At 43.7% G+C, this 21,255-nt stretch overlaps 1 protein-coding gene across 1 annotated transcript in view; it reads left to right on the forward strand.

The window, feature by feature from the left end:
* Nucleotides 1-19,524, forward strand: part of EIF3H (eukaryotic translation initiation factor 3 subunit H) — a 78,057-nt gene extending 58,533 nt beyond the window's left edge. The window contains exons 4-8 of the mRNA XM_083516930.1: nt 1,792-1,891; nt 5,807-5,956; nt 8,889-9,009; nt 11,008-11,140; nt 19,239-19,524. Coding sequence (XP_083373056.1) covers nt 1,792-1,891; nt 5,807-5,956; nt 8,889-9,009; nt 11,008-11,140; nt 19,239-19,336 — 602 coding nt within the window. The 3' untranslated portion in view covers nt 19,337-19,524. The remainder of the gene's footprint in view (nt 1-1,791; nt 1,892-5,806; nt 5,957-8,888; nt 9,010-11,007; nt 11,141-19,238) is intronic.
* The last annotated feature ends 1,731 nt before the right edge of the window (nt 19,525-21,255 follow it).

Raw genomic sequence — 21,255 nt, forward strand, 5'->3', positions numbered from 1 at the left:
TTTGGTTTTCGTTTTATCACTGATTGCTAAAGGTTTTACTATGTTCCGTTTCAGACAACACAAATGTTAACTTTTTTTCCCAAAAAAAGTGAGTTTACTATTTGGCAAGCCTGCCTCGGCTGCTATCTTGCTACAGATGTTAAGCTCCTTGTCCAGAGATTAAATAGGTTTTTTTTATTCATACAGTTTTTCCACTCTTCGCGATAGCATGTGAGCATGAAAACTATGTACACATTAAAAAAAAAAAATGAATGCAACTGGAAACAGTTACCTAAATAAATATTTTCCTAATAGAATACCAGGAGCTTGCCAGACCAGGTGCAGGTCTGAGGCCAGGACCCAGGAGGTCTATTCCATTGTCACTGTAAAGTAAGTCTAGTTTTTACAGAGGCAATAAACTGGTACCTGGCTTGTACCACTTCAAACTGCAGTAGGAGACTTTCACGGTTAAGAGTTCCTCCCATGCAATTTCCCCCAGCTCGCATGTTGGAAACTAGATGTCAGGGATAAATGTTCTGGCCCAGGTTTCTCCCTGACAGTGCTAAGTTTCTACATGCATGGACTAGTTTATGACAGAAGAGCATTTGGTCATGTAGCACACTTAACACACACCTTGTCCAAACTAGCCCAGGTTAAGACACAGCTTTATCACCTGGTAGGCCATACATTCAGTAATCTTGGGCTGAATACCATGTAGGAGCCATTCCAAGGAAGAAGTCTCTTATGTAGAGAAAGAGCATAAATTGTGGGGGGAAATCGTAAATATCCATGGATTGATACGGTGCTTTTGGCATTAGTTATTTTTTTTAAAAAAACAAACAAACTCAAAACTGTTGTGGCATTTTAGTAGCAGCATGTGAGGAATATGGAAGAGGCAGTAGTTATGCAAACCACAGATGTCTTTGCTTTCTGGCCACTGGGGAAGAAAAGACCCTATTCTGCTATCACCAAGAAACCATAAGACGCTGCCTTACACAGTGACAGGCTATGTGTGCATCTAGCCCAGTCTAATCAACCTCTCGCCATACACATCTCTCTTTCCCATCCTCTGCTACCTGTTCTTTTTAGCTGGAGATAACTTGGGCCAAACCTGGGCCCATCTGGGTGCAAAACAGATGAATTGTCACCCAGCATTGCCCATACAGTTGACAGGCCTGTCTTTGCAACTCTAAAGACTGGAATCCCCGCGGTATAGTCTGTGCACCTCATAACAGAATTGCAGCATAGTCTTAGCTACAGCTGTATGGAGGTGCAGAACTTGGCATTCTGAGCCCAGGAAACTGAGCTCAGTAACATTTCCCAGTAACAGATTTCTCCTGTCCAGCCACCATGAGAGGTTAAGGCTTAGAGCTGATTCTCCACCCCCCACCCCACCCCTATTGTGCACCAATTCCACTATTAAGATTCTTCCCTGAAGGAAGTCTACAGGAAATCTTCTTTTTTCATCATCCTCTTAATCTGGATCTTTATTTCATTTTATTTTGCTGATTACCTTATTAAAGATTTGCGGATTTTGCAATTGTTCATTTGGAGGGATCTGTTTCCACTGTTAAACGTTTTTATTGATTGGTCTGCTGCTTTGAGTCTTTGGAAAAGACTTTGCATGGTGTGTTTGTATGCAGTTTGCATTACAATGTTCCTCAAAGTTGGCTTAAAAAAAAATCCTCTTTAGCAAAACTTTAGAAACATGTCTAAAAATGAAATGAAACCTGCCCGGGGGAAAGTGCTCAGATAAAAGTGCTGTTGATGAATATTTGGTATCTTTTGTGCTTTCCTCTTGTTCTTTCTCAGATCCTATAAAAACTGCCCACGGATACCTTTCCTTAAAAGCGTACAGGCTGACACCTAAATTGATGGAGGTTTGCAAAGAGAAGGATTTCTCTCCAGAAGCGTAAGTGTGAGGGGATGTTTTGGAATGTGGGTGGCGGAAAAAGGGAGCGAGGAGATGAAATCCCTCGCAGCAAAGCCCTGTAGCAGCCTCGGATGATGCATGTACTCTCTCAGTAGCTGCAAATAGTCGAGGCCTCCGCAGGTGAATAGGGTTAAAGAATGCAGCATTTACTTCGCCGCAGAAAGATGTGCTGCACTCTGTCATCCCAAACAGAAGATGAGCGTTAAAGGCAAACGAAATTGAGCAGGGAAGAGAGGAAATGAGATGCTCAGGGTTCTGAGCCTGAGTGCCGAGTTATGAAATCTTTGTGGCAGCAGTGTCTTCTCTTGTGACTGTTCCAAGTTAGAAGATCATGAACTGGTCTACATAGGTCCTTCTCCAGACAATTAGTCTTGAGCGTTCTCTCTGTATCTCCAGTTCTGGAAATACTGAGTGTATGCTCCCATTATCTCATATACTGATATCTTCTTTATCCAGTCATTAGGATGATATGGCTGTTTTCCATTTTGGACCAGAATGGTTCCATGACTGCAAATAGCCCACATCACGTATCTTTTAAATAGCAACAATTTACCAGCAATTTCCAGATGTGGAGCCTCATTTGCCCTACAAAACACAAAGCATTTTAGTGGTCTGATTAGGAACTTAATGACAATTAGGACTAGGGAATCAGGCTCATTTTAGAGCCCCAGGTCAGTAAATCTGTTTGATTAGAAATGGGTTCTTCTGTTGTATTTTCTGTACATGTGGCTGGTGCATGTGTGAGAGAGTGATTATTAGATGCTTTTGGATTATTAATAAATCTGAATTGAATACTAGCCCTGTGCCAGAAATGGACGCGGAGCTTTTTCTGAATGGCTCAAACCCCAAAGAATCGCCCACCTCGTAGACCTTCAGCCATCTGTGCAGAAAGCCAAGGGCAGTGTGTTTTTGATGGTTGCCTTTTGTTATTCAAGTAGAAAAAGGGGCCTGATGTTGGGGTCTATAACATGGGTGCAGAATCAGTGACTTTCGGATGTTGGGTTCCAGCTCCCATCAGGAGGATCTTGAGCCTCAAGACGGAGTGGGAGAAGGTTTACGTTGGGACATTCTGCCAGATCTCAACCACACGAAAGCTATTGAGAGCTGCTGTGGTGCGATGGTTAGAGTGTTGGATCAGGGCCAGACATCAAATCCTCACTCAGCTATGAGGCTCACTGGGTGACCTTAGGCTAGTCACTCTCTCACACCCTGGCCCATTAGGCAGGGTTATTGTGAGGTTAAAATGGAGATGGGGAGAACAATGGACATGACCTCCTTGGGGGAAAGGTGGGATATAAATGCAATAAATAAATAAAAAAATATAATATAAATAAATGTAAAAATATATTGGACAGAAAGGGTAAAAGATTGCCTTGTTTTTAAGAGAGAGATTTAATTCTATCTCAGCATTCTCTCTCACAACCCCCTGCCCAAACAGCTGTCCTCCTCCTGCATGTCAACCCATTTTGAGAACTTGAAACAGATTTCCCCACTTTAAAGAAAAACGTTGAAAAATAAACTATTCATATATATTTGTAAATGTGCTTTCCAAAACATTTTCTCGTTGAGAGATGGTGTTTTAATGGGCATTACAGAACACGTTCTTCTTATGATACTGCTTTTTATTATGTATTAGATTAAGAAGAATGCTGCATTTTCTTCGTTGTTTTTAAGTTGTTCAAAACGTCCAAAGGGATCTTTTTTTCTCTCAAAAGGAAACCCAATTACTATTCTGCCACATTTTTTCCCCCATCTTCAAATACACACTGGTGGTTTTTGCAGTCTCTAAAAGGATGGAACCAACACTTCATTCTCCAATTTGTGAAACAAATATTTACACAGCACTCTGTCCACCTTCAAACCCAACAGATTGTCCTTTTCTTTCCTAGTCTCAAGAATTGTTTGAGTTAAAAATTAAATAGAAAAGTTGGGAAGATAATATAAGCAAAATGGCAAAGAATGGGGAGAAATAATCATTTTACCCTTTACCTTAAAATTTTGCAAAAGAAACCACCACCCTCCCACAAAACATTTTCAGATATTGGCTAATCTTATTTTAGTTCATTCCAGTTGTGAGCCATTTCCTGTGAAGCATCCCGAGCAATTTAACAATAAGAATGTATGTAAAACCAATTCATATATAAAAACAAATACAGTCATACCTCAGGTTGAAGTACCTTTGGAATGAGTATTTTTGGTTGCGCTCCGCGGCGACCCGGAAGTAACGGAGTGCGTTAAATCCGGGTTTCACCGATTGCGCATGCGCAGACGGTCGACGTCACGTGCATGTGCAGAAGCGGCAAATTGCGACCCGCGCAGATCCAGGGATGCGGGTTGCGTTCGCTTCGGGATGCGAACGGGTCTCCAGAACAGATCGCGTTCACATCCAGAGGTACCACTGTATACAGGTACGGGCTAGGATAAAAATCTCCACTTTGAAGGTCTTATGGAAAAAGAAAGGTGTTCACTAGGCTGCAAAAAGACAACAGAGATGGTGCCTCTCTGATTTGTAATTGGGTAGACTTCCAAGTAGATTCCAAGTGGACACGAGCACACACAAAATTCCCCATGAAGGGGCTTGGCACCTTCAAATTTCAGTGCCAGAGCCATGCACGCTGCATGGCACCCACAGACCCGGGCACCCACAGTAGCAGGGCCAAGCTGACACTCCTTCCACCACCTGTTCCTTGGCCATAATACCTTGACCGCAGTAGTCAAGATTGTCAGTGCATTGTACTCTAGGTGGGGGTCCCTTTGTGGTTGGTTCAGAAACTGCGGCTATTGCAGAAATCTGCAGCTCAATTACTGGCAGGGTTAGATCCTGGCAGCACCTCACACCCCATGCTCCGAGATGTGCACTGGATGTTAATTTGCTACCAGACCAAGTTCATAAATTGGCACGTAAAGCCAGATTTGGATCAGCTTACCTGAAGGATTGCTTTGCTCTGTGTGTGTTCTGCTTGATCACTTGGATCTTTTACAGGTGCCACATAATGTTCATTCACTAACTACAAGCTGTTGGTCTTTTAATGTGGCGGAACCTCTGTTTTAGAACTCTCCACCTATTGATATTAGACAGGCACCCTTGCTATATATTTTTGGGGGGCACCTGCTAGAAACTTTTTCCAGTCCAGCACCTTTACCCAGATTTTACTGGACCTTATTATAGCATCTTGACTTTAAGCGTATAAAACTTCAACATCAGGTTGTTGTGCAACTTAACAAATACAATAAGTGAAAATGAACAAAAGCAAGAGCAGACCTGTCCAGGTAAGATCTGAATTCAAATTAGAGGTCTAAATAGCCTGGAGAAGGTAGTGTTTTCTTCTTGAACCATAAAAGGCAACAAACTTGATACCAGGCAAACCTCTCTGGGAAAGCTGTGGTGCCACCACTGAAAAGGTCCTGTTGCAGAGGATTTGGGGGCATATCCTCTTTAGTTTGTACAGAATACTAACCAGGTCTGCTAAAGACTATGGCCCTAGAACACTCCCAATACACTCAGGCAACTGCATACAGTTGGAAATGATCAGTATTGGGACAGAGCCATTTATTCCACCATTTCCTCATTAAGGGACCTCTAGTGAGCTTAAAAGGTACTCTTGCTTTGAAAGCTACTGCTGTACTGTACAGTATTTAGAATCCAAGCCAATTTGCTTCTCTCTGTTTCCCGCAAGTATTTCACAAGCTCCCAGAATAATTTTTGAAAAGGGTTTTCCACACGCTTTCCCAAGTTTGCTATAAAAGTTTGACTGTTTGCTGAATTGGAAGGGTAAAAAAAAAAAAGCTGGGACGCTCCTTAGTCACCTGCGGAGTATTTTTCCTCAATCCAGGTGAACCCGTCAACAATGCACAAGCATGCCAAGTTTGTTATGGGGACCTCTCTCTCTGCAGGTTGAAAAAAGCAAACATCGCCTTTGAAAACATGTTTGAAGAGGTGCCAATCATTATCAAGAATTCCTACCTCATCAACGTTCTTCTTTGGGAGCTGGAAAAGAAGTCGGGAGTGGCAGATAGACACGAGCTGCTCAGTCTTGCAAGCAAGTAAGTGCTCCTTTGAAAGGAAAATGCAGTGCGTCATTTCCAAACCTCTTTGCTCTTTTTGTTGAACAGCATCTTGTATACTTCAGGATCCATGTGCCTCATCACTTAACCGGGAGGTGTGGGAAGGAGAGGTTGGGGAAAGGTGGGAAAGGAAAGCCTAACCCATTAATTATTATTATTTTTTGTATACAGTCGTACCTTGGAAGTCGAACGGAATCCGTTCTGGAAGTCCATTTGACTTCCAAAACATTCTTAAGCTGCACTGGACGTTCAGGTTCCAAAGAACGTTTGCAAACCGGAACAATCACTTTCAGGTTTGTGGCGTTTGGGAGCCAAAACGTAGGAGTTCCAAGGCATTTGGCTTCTAAAGTACGACTGTATATTTATTGTTTTGGAAGAAAAGTACAAAAAAAAGACCGCACAGTTGTAATTTGAGAAAGCAAATGAGAAACCAAAATCCCCATCCCAGCACACACACACCCTGACCAGCTTACATACTGAATATTATTTAATAGTTTGCTAGGCATCACACTTCGTATTTCCTGGTGCAGAATATCCTTGTTAGTAGTTTTGTGGCACAGGGTTCATAGCAAAACCACCCACCCCTGTCCCTAAGCACTCTCTTCCAAAAAAAGAGTCCCCCATTTATCTCTTTCCTTCTCAACATATCTCCCCCTTCAGGCTGGTATTAATTATTTCAGTGTCTCTATCCCACCCACTCCAGTAACACAGGCTGACCAAAATGCTTTTATTTATCCCTGCCATCTGTGGGGAGCTGCTCCTTAGTTTTCCATGCCCTGCTAGTTGAGTTAGCGGCATGCACTATATTGATGTGTAGCCAGGATTTAGTTGTGCAACCCCTTCCTTCCTTCAGAGGAGAAGAAGAAAGTTTCCCTTTATGCTAGAAACAACTTCCTAATTCAGGAGGAACTTTCAACGAGCCCCCTTGGTTTTTTGTGTTTTTATTGGGAATGGGATTCAGGAATATTTTACAGTGAGGCCTTTACAAAACTGGGTGGTGTGCACAAGGCTTAGCTTGACATACATGCACACCCAATGATGCTTAAGTACCAAGATGTCCTCTTCCTCTTGCTCCCCCCATCTACTCTGGAGCAGAATGGGGGGGGGGCATGGCAGGTACAAGAGGAAGGAAAAGTTGTGTTGTGCAAATGGAAGTCTATTCTACTTGTGGACAGACACTTGTTGTCATTGTGCCTCTGCCTTAGTTGCATCAGGTTAAAACCCTGCCCACAAGCCTACCTTCTTTTCTTTTTTAAAAAGGCAGTTTGGGACGGGGAAAGAGGTACAATAAGAAAAGAACACTAAATGTGGAATACTACTACATATTCTTGAGTCCTGGGAATGTTTTGCTGTTTGTTTGAGGCCCTCTCTTGGGGAGATGAACTGTTACTAGAAAATCAGTTGTTGGCTTAAGCAAGCAATGTCACAGATTCTCAGGTGGTTGAGCAGGAAATTGGTTTTTAAAGGGAAATATCCTGTGAATAGGAGACAATGCGGAGCAGCCTTAGCTTCCTTCTCGAGGCATACCTGGTTCTGTTTTGAATCCCAGTTAATTTAGTTTAATTTTAGCTTTTCACTCTCCTTTTACTAAGTGGCTGGAGCCCCCTTATTGGATCACAGTATTCATGAGCTATAATTTAATTAAATCCCTTACAGTCAAAGAATAAAAAGCATGAAATAAATAAACCCGTGTGCAGTGGGAGGGGGAAGAGAACAGTTAGAAAACCAAGCAATTAAAATACGGTACAGCAGCAACAAAAAAACCATACTTTCTCAGCATGGGACAGTTGATCTTATAAGGCTGCTGTGATTGGGGGCAGGTTGTGAGTTCAGCCAATCTAGGAGCAAGAATCTGGTGATGTCACTTTCTTGATCCTGCCTTGGGCTACATGAAATAATGTATTTGAGCATAATAAGAGTGTAATTGGAGAGCGGACATAGGAGAGATAGGATATTGGTGAGCTGTGTAACAAAGCCAGGAACATGGGAAGTTGTCTTATACCGAACCAGATCATTGCCCCCCCCTAGCTCAATATTGTCTACACTGACTGGTAGCCGCTCTCCAAGATTTCAGATGGGATCTCTCTGTCCTACCGGAAGATGCCAAGGATCGAATCAGGAGCTTTATCATTTAGCTGTGGCCTTGAAGTAACCACTGACCACTTAGGGCAGTGTTGGCCAGACTTGGGTCTCCAGCTGTTTTTGGACTACAACTCCCATCATCCCTAGCTAACAGGACCAGTGGTCAGGGATGATGGGAATTGTAGTCCCAAAACAGCTGGAGACCCAAGTCTGGCCAACACTGACTTAGGGTTTCTGATGACCTCTGGGCCTGACAGAGGTGGCGCACGGTGTTAACTTGATGGTGCTCAGGGTGCATTGGGAGAGATGCATCAAGCCCAGTTGGTCGTACTCAACTATTTCTTATTTAGTGCATGAGCTAAATTACCGGAGCTGTTCTCCTAAATGATCTTTAAGTGGGCTTAAACTTGCTGTGAGTTCACAGAGAAGCATCAATTAATATTCCCGCAGAAGCAAAATACAGTGGTGCCTCGCAAGACGAAAAACCCGCTAGACGAAAGAGTTTTCCGTTTTGGAGGTGCTTCGCAAAACGAATTTCCTATGGGCTTGCTTCACAAGACGAAAATGTCTTTCGAGTTCCTGCGGGTTTTTCCCCCTCCCCCCCTTTTCTAAGCCGCTAAGCCGCTTATCAGCTGATCTGATAAGCCGAAAAGCCGCTAATAGCGCTAATCCGCTAATCCGTAAATGGGCTTGCTTCGCAAGACGAAAAAACCGCTAGACGAAGAGAATCACAGAACGGATTCTTTTCGTCTTGCGAGGCACCACTGTACTGTGTCCAGTCGTCACTGCTGCAAACCTTTACCATGCCATTTCTCTTTGTGCATTTCAGTAATCACCTTGGAAAGAGCCTGCAGCTGTTGATGGACAGAGTGGATGAGATGAGCCAGGATATTGTCAAATACAACACCTATCTAAGGAACACCAGCAAGCAGCAGCAGCAGAAACACCAGGTTGGTTTTTTTTGGGGGGGGGGCTGAATCACATCTGTTTGGGGGTGAAATGACACATTATGTGGCTTCTGTAATAGATGCAAATTGAAGGATCTTTGAATTGCATCCCCTAAATACACAACCCTGTTCGGAAATCTAATCTCTGTATCCTAGACGCTCATTACATGCAGAGCATGGGCTGAGCTATGGCTCCTTCCAGCTCCTTCGCTTGCCAACATAAATCTGCAGGGGCAAATTTATGAGAAGATTTTGGAGATGGAAAAAGTGATTTGAAGGAGGGGTGGTGGTAGAAATCCAGGACTGTTACCCCACCAGTTCTTGCTTAACTTATACAGTAATTGCTGTAAATGTGGCTCATTGCACCATGCTCAAGTCTGTTCATTACTGAGATATAGAACAGTTCTGTGCAAGAGCAAGCAATTTTGGTACATAATGCACCTACTCAGTGCAAAGTATAAAAAACAAATGTATCTGATATCCATCTTCTTCTTCCTCTCCTCTCCCCGATTTCTTTCGGCTTTCGTGCTGTCTGAGATACAGACCTTTAAGCTCTTATTTGCTAACATTTTCTAAATCTGGATGTATTTTGGTTCTGCTATCCAGCAATAAAATGTCACCACACATTTCTTTGCTCCACAGTCAGAAGCTTTAAGAAACCCAGCTTTAAAATATAAATAAATAAAAATGCCATTTGAGCAGCAAAAACCAGCAAATTATGAATGCTTCACAAACCAGAGGTTTTTGTACCTTTTGCTCTCCTAGGTAGCTCATAATAATACACCATTGTTCCTTTAAAGATTAGAGACGATTGAGAATAAATGTTGTGCTAACTGCCTTTTCTCCCTTGCTTCCAGTTGCTCCATTTTTGCATCTAAATAAGTAGGTTAAGGTGTATTGAAAATGCTGCTCTGGAAGTGCTACTAGATTCATGCTTTACATAACTAAAGCCAGAACAGTTGTTCAGTCTTTCTCAAACAGACGGCAAACTGTACCACTTTCCCCTCCTTCCTCCAACCTTATTGAGTTGTTACATGCGCTGGGATGCAAAGGATTTTGCAGAGTTTTATGTATTCCCACCCAATACCCACCCCCTCCTCTGCTAATCGTAATGTTCCGCCTCTTGATCCCATGGTAAAAGTTACTGACTTGCAAAATTGGCAGTAGAAAACCCAGTTCAGAAAAAAATAGATGGACTTAAGATTTTCACATAAATGTCTACTTCTTGGACCCATTCTGCGTTCTGCTTTTGAACTTCTCGGAATCCAGAGAGTTGGGCACAAGTTTGGGTGGCTTCTGAGTCTCAGTACAGTGGTACCTTGGTTTACGAACTTAATCTGTTCCAGAAGTCCACTCTTAAACCAAAGCGTTCTTAAACCAAGGTGTGCTTTCCCATAGCAGCGGGGGACTCAATTTACAAATGGAACACACTCAACAGGAAGCGGAACATGTTCTGCTTCCAAGGCAAAGTTCACAAACCAAAACACCTACTTCCGGGTTTGCAGCGTTCTTCGTCCAAGTTGTTCATAAACCAAGGTACCACTGTAGTCCTTTTTGCAGCATACACAGTGAAGCCTGTTTTGCTTCAGAAGCTTCTGGGGCCAGACCAAATGGTAATTAGGCCCCCAGTCCAGCAGCATCTCCAGTGATGCAAATTTAGGCAATGGCCTCTCCCTCCACCCCACCCCACCCCGCAAACCTAATCCAATTTCTTTTGTAGACCACATTGCTGATTTAGGTGGGGTAGATGGATCACCCAGTGAGAGAGGGGTTAGGGTGCCATGTTCCTTAGCCTGGGTGGAAACAAGATGGGAACCACTTCATTTTAAAGCTCAACAACAATTAACAGCATTTTTGTGCCAGCAAAATGGAACATTTTGAAGCCGGCTTAAGCTGCGTGAAGTAAGCTCAATATATGGAAAGGCAGCTCCTCTGCATTCTTCAGAGAAATCCTTTGGATGAGAGAGTCTTACCACCATGTTTTCTCTTTTCCTTTTCCAGTACCAGCAGAGACGTCAGCAAGAGAATTTGCAGCGTCAAAGTAGGGGAGAGCCCCCCCTTCCGGAGGAGGACATGAACAAATTGTTCAAGCCGCCACAGCCACCTCCCAGGATGGACTCGCTGTTGATTGCAGGTAACACTTGCAGCCTTCTTCTTTCTTTGTGACTCTTCAACGGCCCTGCAGTTCTTTGAGTAATGCTTTCATGAGAATCAACAAAATGCTGCAAAGTAGATGCAGCATTGGGCAGTGAGTCCTGATTTTACATCCAAATGGGAACCATAATAACGTGTGTGTGTGTGTGTGTGTGTGTGTGTGTGTGTGTGTGTCTCTGTTTCATTATATCCCCGCCTTTCTTCCATTGAGCTCCAGGCATCATGTTCCCCATCTAGCAAGGTGGTTTTATCCTGTGCTTTCATACCATGTCCTGGAACTACACAACTGAGCTTTAACGTCAGGCTGGTGATCCCAGCAAGATTTTCAGATCTAGCCCGCCCCGCCGCCCTGCCGACCTTCTTTCCAGAAGGATGCAAAGTTGTTTTAATAGTAGTTCCTTGGGCTGCCCTCCCTGGTTTAGCTGAGCCTGTAGTGTTTGGGATTAAAAGCATTTTCACATTGTTCCCTGTTCATCCAAGGTGGCCGAAGTGAGATGCAACAGGTAGTGCGTGGTTTTTCTCTCTTTGATATTTTGCCTTTGGAAAAAAGAGGCAGACAAATCCCAGCTCAAGGCAGAAGGGTGGACAGTACACTGTGAAATGGACAGGGGGTGAACAGGCAAGGCGAGAGAACAATTTTTCATGCTGCAGAAACATGAACCTTTTTCTATTAATTGCATCAGCGGTTTGAAAGCTACCCACCAAGCACCCAGATTTTTATCCACCTTGGTAGTTTGGTCAGTAGAGCACAAGACTCTTAAATCTCAGGGTTGTGGGTTTGAGCCCCACATTGGGCAAATGTTTTCTGCATTCCAGGGGGTTGGACTTTGACAATTCCTTCCAACTCTACATTCCTATGATGCTATGTTTTCAGGTCTATCCCCTATCCCAGTGTCAGGGGAGAATTAGAGGTTTTCAGTTTATCAGAGGGAGAAAGCATTCCCCAAGGGGGGGAGGAGAGCAGTGAATCTAATAGAAGGGAGCAAGAGGAACAACAGGGAGGGACCGGTTGTTCACAGGAAAGGCAAGGGTTAAGTTCTAGCTCAGATTCGGAGGAGGGGAGATACAGGCCAGCTCTAGCCAGGAGGTTAGAAAAAAGAGCGGGAAAGCGAAGGGAAAGGCGCCTTCGCCATTTTGAGAGTGGCTGGTCATGGAGAAGCAGAGCTCAGAAGGTATCTGAAAGAAGTGACTCTGAGGAATAATAGTTAAGAACTGTTTATAAGAATGTTTTGTTAATACGCAATAAAAAGTTTTATAAAAGAACAAGAAGCGTTTGTGTGGTGATCTGAAGAGGACAACGACCAGTCCTGACAGAATACCTTCTGCTCTGCGCCTCTTCACTATAAGTAAAGAAGGAGAAACCAAAATGGATGGAGCTGTGGCGCCAGTTGGGCAAGGAGAAACCCCCGCGCTCCAGCTAACATTACAGGACTTATGGCAACAGAACTTACAGTTGAAAAGTCAAGTCGACGTACTATCGGCAGCACTGGGAGAACATAGAGCCATGCTGCAATCGACGTGTGGAGATAGAGTGAGTAAAACATTTACTGTACGTCCACGTAGCTTCAAGGGAGAAAGCTCTGAATACATGGCTTTCAAGACAGAAATTTCTTACATAATTGAGATAAAGGATAAAGAATTTCAATCTGAGCAAGAGAAGGTTGCTTATGTGATTAATTTCTTGGAAGGGAGGGCTAAGGACTGTGTTATACCCCTCATATCTCGGAGGGATGTCGCCCTAGGAAATCTACAAATTTTTCTGCAGTATCTAGACACAATTTTCTTAGACCCTGCGCATGAAACAACCACAGCTAGGCAGCTGTTGAGAATGAGACAAGGAAAAGACACTGTGGGAGTTTATTGGTCCAACTTTAGTTTGCTGGTGCAGAAATTAAAATGGGATCTGAATTCCCCAACAGTTGCAGCCCTTTTTAGGGAAGGACTGAATAATGAGATTTTAGACCAATTGGCCCAAATGCCAGAACCTAGTTCCTTGGACTCTCTGGTCCGAACGTGCCTGCAATTGAGCCTACGCGTGGAACGGAGGGCTAGTGAAAAGAAGGAACAATGGAGACCACGGTGGCGGGAAAATAATATCGAAAGTACAGAGAGCAGAGCGGGCAACGTGACAGGACGAGAGCGGCCAGAGCCCATGGAATTAGGAGCAGCCAGACCCCTCCCAGTTACTACCTCTTCCATGGTAAGAGGAAATGCAGGGAAAGGAAGAGATGCAAGGCGTTGCTTTGTCTGTGGAAAACCAGGGCATCTAGCACGACAATGTCACAATCGTAAAGGATGGGAGTCTCTATCTGGAGCAGACATGAGACACGACAATTGCCCAGAGGAACTGCATCAGGGAAACGAATGTCCCCGGCTGGAAATGGGAGCTTGCAGCCGGGTGGAGAAGCAATAGAAGGCTCTCACGCGGAACCACCTATCCCAGGGCTAACGGTGAAGGTGCAACTACAACTACCCAATGGACACAGCGTCCAGGTAGAGGCGTTGTTAGACTCAGGAGCGTCAGCAGATTTCATAGACCAGAAATTGGTACAGGAACACAAAATCGCTTTGTTACCTTTGAGTTCCCCACTGCGAGTGAAAACAATCGACGGCAGACCGCTACTTTCAGGAGAAGTGACTTATGAGACTCCACCAATGAGAATGGATATGGGTCATCACTCAGAGACCAGGGCATTTCATGTGACCAAACTAGCTGGGCACCCAATGGTGCTGGGCATGAGTTGGCTCAATCGTCATAATCCGGTAATTGCCTGGCATCAAAGATCTTTGGGTTTTGGTTCGATATATTGTATGACACATTGTTTGGGGCAAAAGGGAAAAATCTCGGTGGAAGTAATGGGAACAGAGGTAGAAGGGAAGTTGATGGGGAATGAAAGTGAGATTCCATCACAATATATGGCTTATCAGGATGTTTTTTGTGAAAAAGAAGCAGATAAACTTCCACCACATAGGCCCTATGATTGCAAGATAGATCTAGTCCCTGGGGCACAGTTGCCACCAAGCAAGATATATGCCATGTCGGAAGTAGAATCTGCAGCATTGAGGGAGTTCCTGCAAAAGAATTTGCAGAGAGGTTTTATTAGAGAGTCTACGGCCTCTGGGGGTGCTCCTGTCTTTTTTGTCAAAAAGAAAGGTGAGGAAGGGGCACCAAGATTAGTATGTGACTTCAGAATCCTTAACAGTCAAATGAAGCCCCGTGTGTGCCCACTGCCACGTATAGATGACCTCTTAGAGAGAGTAAGGTCAGCCAAAGTCTTTACCAAGCTTGATCTACGAGGAGCATATAATCTGATAAGGGTCAGAGAAGGGGATGAGTGGAAAACCAGTTTTTGTACTAAGTATGGTGCATTTGAATTCTTGGTAATGCCTTTTGGCTTGCAAAATGGCTCAGGGGTATTTCAAACCTTCATCAATCACGTCTTAGCAGGTATACTGGATCAGTTCTGTGTCTCTTATTTAGATGACCTCTTAATATATAGTGAAAGTATGGAGGAACACGTAAAACATGTCACACAGGTGTTAGAGAGATTGAGGACCAACAGGTTATATGTGAAGTTAGAGAAGTGTAAATTCCACACACAAAAGGTGGAGTTCCTGGGATATTGCATTTCCCACAAAGGGGTGCACATGGACCCCAGTAAAGTTCAGGCAGTGGTGGAATGGGAGGCACCTAAAACTAAGAAAGATCTACAGAGGTTTTTAGGATTTGCTAATTTCTATCGTAAATTCATAGGTAATTACTCCAAAATCACAGCGCCACTAACTGATTGTCTAAGAGGCAAGGGGCCATTCAGATGGACTGAGGAAGCACAGAAGGCCTTTGATAAATTAAAGGTGGTGTTTGCTTCAGAAAAATATCTTATGCACCTAGATCCAAGTAAGCGTATAAAGGTAGAAACTGATGCCTCTGACAGGGCTATTGGGGCCATTCTGCTGCAACAGGACAAGGAAGGGGACTGGAGACCCTGTGCATTCTACTCTAGAAAATTAAATCAATCAGAACAAAACTACACCATATTTGATAAGGAACTTTTAGCTGTGCACGCTGCCTTTAAAGTGTGGAGACATTTTTTGGAAGGGGCATCACATCAGGTGGTGGTACAAACAGATCATAAGAATTTAGAGTATTGGAGAACTGCTAGACAGCTAAACCAAAGGCAAATTAGGTGGGCAGAGTTTTTTGCTGGGTTTAATTTTAGGATTGAGTACATACCTGGGCATCAAAACATTCGTGCAGACGCGCTATCGCGCAAACCTGAGTATATGGAAGGGGAAGCACCTCCCAAGTTGCGAGAAATGCTGAGATCGGATCAGTGGGGGTGTGCAGCCGTAGTAGTGGACGGCAGGGAATTCCAGCAATTGACAGTAACAGATGAGTTTGCACAAAAGAAAATGGAGGAACTGAGAAAAGGTAAAGGGGAAGAGGAAGGTTTCAAAGAAAAAGATGGATTGTTGTACAGGAGAGGGGTGCTGTATGTACCTGCAGGTGAATTAAGAGGTAAAGTGTTGAGGCAACATCATGATAACCCGACTGCAGGACATTTTGGTAGAGAAAAGACCCTGTATCAGATCACACGGCAGTTCTGGTGGCCAAAGTTGAGGGAGGAAGTAACACAATATGTAAGAGGTTGTGAAGTATGTCAACGAGCCAAGGCACCCAGAGCAGCTCCCGCAGGGTTGTTGCAACCTATGCCCACGCCGGGAAGGCCTTGGGATGTGGTGTCTATGGATTTTATAACGGATCTACCGTCATCGCACAGGCAAACAGTGATCTTTGTAGTGGTTGACATGCTAACCAAGATGGCACATTTCATACCATGTACCAAAATTCCGACCGCACAGGAAACTGCAAAGATGTTTTTAGATAATATTTTTAGGTTGCATGGTATGCCATCACAAATCATTTCAGATAGAGGGGCCCAATTTACATCACAATTTTGGAAGAGGTTAATGCAGTTACTAGATGTGGAGCTAAGCCTCACGTCAGCGAGACACCCGCAAACCAATGGGGAAGCTGAAAGAACGAATGCAACACTACAACAATATCTGAGGTGTTATGCTGGTTATCAGCAGAGCGGGTGGTTAGAGAAGTTGAGTCTAGCAGAGTTTGCGTATAATAATGCAATGCATGTGTCTACGGGCAGAGCCCCATTTGTGGCAAACTATGGCTTGCACCCAAGGGCATTCCCAGGTCAAGAGGAGCAGTTAGCAGTACCAGCAGCAGAACAAATGATAGAGGAGTTGAGGTGCATGCATGAGATATTGAAAGAGGATTTGGAAGAAGCTAAAGAGGCTTACAAAAAAGCTGCAGATAGGCACCGGCGAGTTGGGGAAGAAATCCAAGTAGGGAGCTGGGTATGGCTGTCTACCAAGGGACTACCAATACGAGGGAAGTGTAAAAAGCTAGAACCAAGGAGATTGGGACCTTTCCAAGTAAAGGCTCAAATTAACCCAGTCGCTTTCAAGCTTCATTTGCCTGAAAATATGAGAATACACCCTGTATTTCATAGATCTTTATTGTCAGTGTTTGTACCAGCACATAAGTATCAAATCTCAAGGGAACCACCTCCTTTCCCCACCATGATGGGGGAAGAAGAGACCGAAGTGGAAGAGATATTAGACTCGAGAATAAGTAGGAGGAAATTACAGTATTTGGTTGCATGGAAAGGGTTAGATGAGTCTGAGAACTCATGGGAACCAGCAGAAAAAATTAACGTTCCGGAATTGCAGCGAGAATTTCATAGAAAATATCCCCACAAGCCAAAACCCCAGAACTGGCATCTTCAAGAAATTTTTGAAGAGACAGATAGCGAGGAAGAGGAGTTCATAGGGTTCGGTCCTCCAGAAACAGAGGAGAGCGAGGAGGAGGAAGGGGGGCTTAGGGGAGGGGGTGATGTCAGGGGAGAATTAGAGGTTTTCAGTTTATCAGAGGGAGAAAGCATTCCCCAAGGGGGGGAGGAGAGCAGTGAATCTAATAGAAGGGAGCAAGAGGAACAACAGGGAGGGACCGGTTGTTCACAGGAAAGGCAAGGGTTAAGTTCTAGCTCAGATTCGGAGGAGGGGAGATACAGGCCAGCTCTAGCCAGGAGGTTAGAAAAAAGAGCGGGAAAGCGAAGGGAAAGGCGCCTTCGCCATTTTGAGAGTGGCTGGTCATGGAGAAGCAGAGCTCAGAAGGTATCTGAAAGAAGTGACTCTGAGGAATAATAGTTAAGAACTGTTTATAAGAATGTTTTGTTAATACGCAATAAAAAGTTTTATAAAAGAACAAGAAGCGTTTGTGTGGTGATCTGAAGAGGACAACGACCAGTCCTGACACCCAGGTTGGTTCAAAAGCAAGGGCTGAGGATGGCACATTGATAACAAAATTTGGAGTGAAATTTAATGCGCACAAAAAATGCTGCAGCTCCCCTTTTTTTCACAAATAGCACACAGTGAACAATTTTATAGTGCAACCATGTAGTGCAACCCCCCCCCCTTTTGTTGTTGTTTGCAAATGGGTATGGTTTAAATTCTGGTAATGAATTCTCCCAGCAACCCAGTGCTTGTTAAAGATAAAGCACACCCCAGCTCTTACTTTTAAAAAATTACGCTTCGGTTTATGTCTGTTTTCTGGTGGGTTGTACCTCGACCATCTTCTAGAGTTAAGCAAGCAGCAGCCAATTGACGCTCTAACAGCCTTCAGCCAAAATGCTTTTCTTTTTAGCAGAGTCAGGAAAAGACCTGAAAACGTTCGCTATTTTAATGCACGCGGAATTAAGTTGGGGATCAAAGCTGAGACTTGGGTGGTTTTGCTTCTAAGGCATTTAGAAACTTTTTAAAGTAGAGCATTAAATTGGAAGTGTGTTAGTCTGCTAAGCAATTCTAATTTTGATAATCCGGCTTTGTCTTTCTCTCTTTCTCTTTCTTTTGCTCTTCCTGACAAGCTAGAGAAATGAACTGTAGAGGCAGAGTGCGTACAAAAATAATAATAAAATGGGGTGGTGGAGACACTTTTTTTGATTTGTACAGCACTTCAGACAAAGCCTTCACAGCCTGCCGGCTCGAGAAATTACTAATAATGTGAGGGAACTAACAAAAACATGACCCACAAAATGTCAGGTGGATGAGGCAAGCATAGTTTCCAGGCCCACAGTCGAAGAGAAACAGTCTGAATTTTTCTCTTCATAGCCTTCCCAGAAATCCCTGTAGCGTATCAAATAATGTGGGATCCTGTATAGTCCTGGGAGCATGTTACATACAGTATTGCTGCCTCGATACAAACACAACCTTGCATTTTTAACAGCAAACCTCCAATTCATGTTGAGCAATTAACCAAACAAATGTGAGCCACATAGGCCAGCAGAAAACATCACATGTCACACAACCACCCACACCGGGGGCCCTTTTTCAGCCCAAGGGACAGGTTACCTCAGGGGTAGGCAACCTAAGGCCCAGGGGCCGGATGCAGCCCAATCGCCTTCTCAATCTGGCCCGCAGACAGTCCGGCAATCTGCATGTTTTTACATGAGTAGAATGTGTCCTTTTATTTTAAATGCATCTCTGGGGTATTTGTGGGCATCGGAATTCATTCATCCCCCCCCCCAAAAAAAATATAGTCCGGCCCACCACATGGTCTGAGGGACAGTGAACCAGCCCACAGCTGAAAAAGGTTGCGGATCCCTGGGTTACCTCATGGCAACCCCTTTTTATTTCACCCTCTAAAACTCAGTGGTGCTCCTGTCTATATGCTGGCATTCTGTTTCTTGGTGTCTGGCAAAATATTTGTGGGGAGGCCAAATATTTGGAAGAGGATGGAGAAAATTTGGGGGCTCTCCCAGTCTCTTAACTTCTGCCTCCCATCCAACTTGACAGGTCTTTGACATATATTAGCTCCCGCCTGCAAATGTGTTTCTCGAGTTCTGTTTCTTGGTCATGCTATAAAGTGCGAGAGAATGTTTGTGGGATGGGATGGAATATTAGGACATTCTCTAGGGCCATGAATTCACAGTTTTAAATTTTTTTTCTTTCTCTCGCTCTCTCTTTCTCTTCCCCACTTCCCACTTTTTGTTCATTTGCAGGTCAAATTAATACTTACAGCCAGAACATCAAGGAGTTCACTGCGCAGAACCTGGGCAAACTCTTCATGGCCCAGGCACTTCAAGAGCACAACAACTAGGGAGGAAGACGAAGTGTTTAGCAGTCTCTTGCCCAAGGGAGGAGATGCTCTGAATCTCAGCTCATTTTTGCTTAAGACATTTTCCATTGTTCGTTGCAAAATGAACCAAGAACTAGACTCCCTCGTGTGTTTTGAGTAGAGTTATCCCTCTTCTAAAATAAATAAATAAACGACCAATTTTAAACTTTGTAGCATGTGCTCTTATTGACTGTTGGGCGGCTATCTCCAGGATTTTTTACATGCCACGTACTGTAACTCGCACATGAGTGTTTGATCTAACCGATCACTTAAACTTGCCGTTTGCAGTAGGGAAAAAATCCTTCCTCTGCACAATGACAGAAGAAATACCCTTTCTCAACAGAGTTAGCCGAGGCTACTTTGTACTGGATTTCCCATTTTGCATTAAAAAAAAAAAGTTAAGAAAACTTCTAGACTGAAACCCAAAGTTCAGGGGCCTGCTTGGATGTAATGCTGGGAGAGATCTGTGAACTGGATCTCCTGTGAGGTTTTAAAAAAAAATAGTACCTGCAGCCAATGCTTTTTTTCTGGGGGTACGCAGGGGTACGCATACCCCTAAACATTTTGTGAATCTCTGTACTTTTGTCCATCTCCTGTATTGATTTTTCCCGATTTGAACTACAACATGGTGGTTTTCTTGAGTCAAAATGAGAGTACCCCTAAACATTTTTTTAAGAAAAAAAGCACTGCCTGCAGCCACGAGTGAGAACCCCAGTTCAGATTAGGACCACAGCATTGAAGGAGGGAAGGTTTCTCTTTGCCCCTGTGAAAAGAAATATACAGATGCCAGTTGGTTATCTGAAAGTTTTCTTCCGTGGGACAAATAGCAGTCAGGAAATGGTGCTGGAACAAAATGCTAATGACATAGCCCCAAATCTAAATTTGTCGTCTTGCCCTGCAGCACTGCCCAGCTACATTTACTGTTTGCAAAAATCATGGGATAGCAGATCATATGGTCCAAAATGTGGGACTCACAACAGGCACTTCTGGTAGATACAGTGACTCACACCTTTGGCTGTTTCCTAGCTGTTGCCATGACCATGTTTTTAAAATGTGAATAGACTAAATGTCATAAGTGGCTTTTAACACTGGAGAATTCTCACTTAAGCAAACACCTTTCTTCCCAGTGGTTAAGGCAAAAAAAAAAAAAAAAAGGGGGGAAGAAAATAGCAAGATTGCAAAGGCTATATTCAGTGATTCCCCCCCCCCCCCCAAGCCTGTGTATTCAAAAGGAGAGGGGGATAATTGGCGAGAAGTAGAATTACTCGGTGTGTTTCAGTGTTAATTCATTATCGGGTTATTTTGGATGGGGATATATTTATTTTGCATTGGGGAAATTAAGGGTGCTTTTGCTCTCAGCCAAAAATGTCAAAAGGGGATTAATTCAAATTAACTCTGAAAGGGGACAAGCGCATGGAATAAAGGGAGGCAGGGAGTGGTTTGAGAGAGATAAAGCTGTGAGAGTGTTAAATCCAGTTGTCAGAATGGAAACTTTTTGTGTCGTCGTCCCCCCCCCACCTCCGCCCTCAGAAACTCCCAAGCCTTTAACTTTGTAGAGATTGTTCGCATTATGTAAATGTATATGCAAATTGTTTGCAAACCTCAGGCGCTTGGCAAAGTGTCAGAGCGGGTCGTGGTATTTCAAAGTTCAGTGTGGACTGTTTCTACAGCCTTGCTTATCTAAACTGTTGAATCTGATTAAATATCCTGTTACTCTGCACAGTGCCCCGCTCTTGAGTGCCGCCATTCTACAGAAATCACGTCCAGGAACCTTGAGCGAAATTCTTATATATATTTGGCAAGGAATTAAAGCTTTTTATAATAGAAAACCAAGGCTTCGTAGACAAGAGGGGGTAGTCTTCAGGGTTTCTGAAAATAGTCTAGGAGGCCACATCGACATT

The sequence above is a fragment of the Podarcis liolepis genome (assembly GCF_965112155.1).
Source record: "Podarcis liolepis genome assembly, chromosome: 8".
NCBI classification, from domain to species: Eukaryota; Metazoa; Chordata; class Lepidosauria; order Squamata; family Lacertidae; genus Podarcis; species Podarcis liolepis.